The sequence below is a fragment of the Anopheles cruzii genome, unplaced genomic scaffold (assembly GCF_943734635.1).
Source record: "Anopheles cruzii unplaced genomic scaffold, idAnoCruzAS_RS32_06 scaffold01842_ctg1, whole genome shotgun sequence".
In the NCBI taxonomy this organism is placed as follows: domain Eukaryota; kingdom Metazoa; phylum Arthropoda; class Insecta; order Diptera; family Culicidae; genus Anopheles; species Anopheles cruzii.
Window position 1 is genome coordinate 730 of NW_026455427.1, and position 1,887 is coordinate 2,616.

Below are 1,887 nucleotides of genomic sequence, written 5' to 3' on the forward strand. Positions count from 1 at the left end.
TCAGCTCCTCCCGGGGATCCTGTGGGCCCGGCGATGTCCAGCGATTAAAACTGGTTCCCACACTCGCGCTGTTGGCTCAGCAATGATATTCCCTTGCGCACACACACGATCGCTCGTAAAACCTCTATCACGATCGGATCGAGCCGCTCGGGGATCATTTACAATTTTTATGGCCACATAATTACGATTCATTCATTGCCCGCTGTCGATCGGCTCGTTTCGATTCGCTCATTACGACACGCAACCGGCAGCAGCGGGCTCTTCTATCCCGCATGTCAGAATGTCCGTCCGGCTTCCGTTTCAAATGCGTGTGTCATTCTCTGTCCTCCGCAGTTTGCGGCAAAAGGATGTTCCCGGAGCCGCGCATCGTCGGCGGCACGAAAGCGGCCTTCGGGCGGTGGCCGTGGCAGATATCGCTGCGTCAGTGGAGAACCTCGACCTATCTGCACAAGTGTGGCGCTGCGCTACTCAACGAAAACTGGGCCATCACGGCGGCGCACTGTGTGGACAAGTAAGTGGCGTCTCGAAATTCCTCACGAAGACCTGATCACTCAACAAGCTGACCCGTTTAAACACCCTTTTCCCACAGTGTGCCACCCTCGGACCTGCTGCTGCGCTTGGGCGAGTACGATCTGGCACTCGAGGAGGAACCGTACGGCTACCAGGAGCGACGCGTGCAGATTGTGGCCTCTCATCCCCAGTTCGACCCGCGAACGTTCGAGTACGATTTGGCACTGCTGAGGTAATGCTAGACCGCGGGGTGAAACGAATCCTAACGGAGACTAACGAGTTATCGCACTGATTGCAGATTCTACGAACCCGTCGGCTTCCAACCGAACATCATCCCCGTGTGTGTGCCGGAGAATGACGAAAACTTCATCGGCCGGACTGCCTTCGTTACCGGCTGGGGTCGTCTCTACGAGGGTACGCTCGGCAAAGCGGACACAGGAAGCGACCGTAGACTAATACACCCTGTTCGGCTTTTTTAGATGGACCACTGCCGAGTGTGCTTCAGGAGGTCACCGTACCGGTGATCGAGAACAAGATCTGCGAAACGATGTACCGGAGCGCGGGCTACATTGAGCACATCCCTCACATCTTTATCTGTGCCGGCTGGAAGAAGGGAGGCTACGACTCCTGTGAAGGTAAAGGGGTTGCTGCACCTCAGGCTCATAGCGATTCGAATACTAATGACGCATTCTTTGTCCCTTGCAGGTGACTCCGGCGGTCCGATGGTCATCCAGCGCCCGGATAAGCGGTTCCTTCTGGCCGGCGTCATTTCGTGGGGCATAGGCTGTGCCGAGCCGAATCAACCGGGCGTCTACACCCGGATATCCGAGTTCCGAGACTGGATCAATCAGATACTGCAGTTCTAGGGTCTACCAGCCACTGGAATGTAGTTGTTTCATACGTACTCACTTTTGATGGGTTCCTCCGACCGACCGTCCGGCTACCGATCGCTGGGTGAACCAGCGACGACGGCGTCGGCGTGCGGTTGACTCTTTTTCTGGGGAATAGTAGAATTTAATACGTTTTGTTAGGGTACTTCTTCTTCCGAGGCGGCTTTTCGCTCAAAGCATCCACCCAGTGAGATAGGATTTAATCGATTACTGCGCGGCGTGACGATTCTCTGACGAATGGGAAATTGGGAAAATGGGAACACCTTTTTTGGGGGAGGATGAATCGTCCGAATAGTTTCCGAACTAACTCAAGTGATGGATGGAGACGATAAAGAAGAGCATTTGGGGCGAGCGCCGAGTGGCGAGGTTTTAATTATTGTATGTTGTGATAAACGATGCGCCGTGAGGAATGTTTGAATGTGTTTGATTCTAAAGGGTGCACGCGTGAACCGAGTGAACGATGCGAAGCTAGTGTTACGAAAGTTAT

The 1,887-nt window shown here is 54.1% G+C and overlaps 1 protein-coding gene across 1 annotated transcript; it reads left to right on the forward strand.

The window, feature by feature from the left end:
• Positions 1-333: 333 nt before the first annotated feature.
• LOC128276644 (serine proteinase stubble-like) lies at positions 334-1,376 on the forward strand (the record flags this gene model as incomplete). Its single annotated transcript, XM_053015101.1, has 5 exons — positions 334-511; positions 590-742; positions 809-924; positions 990-1,145; positions 1,216-1,376. Coding segments are annotated over 5 exons (764 nt in total), but the record flags the coding sequence as incomplete, so codon positions are not given.
• Between the last annotated feature and the right edge of the window lie 511 nt (positions 1,377-1,887).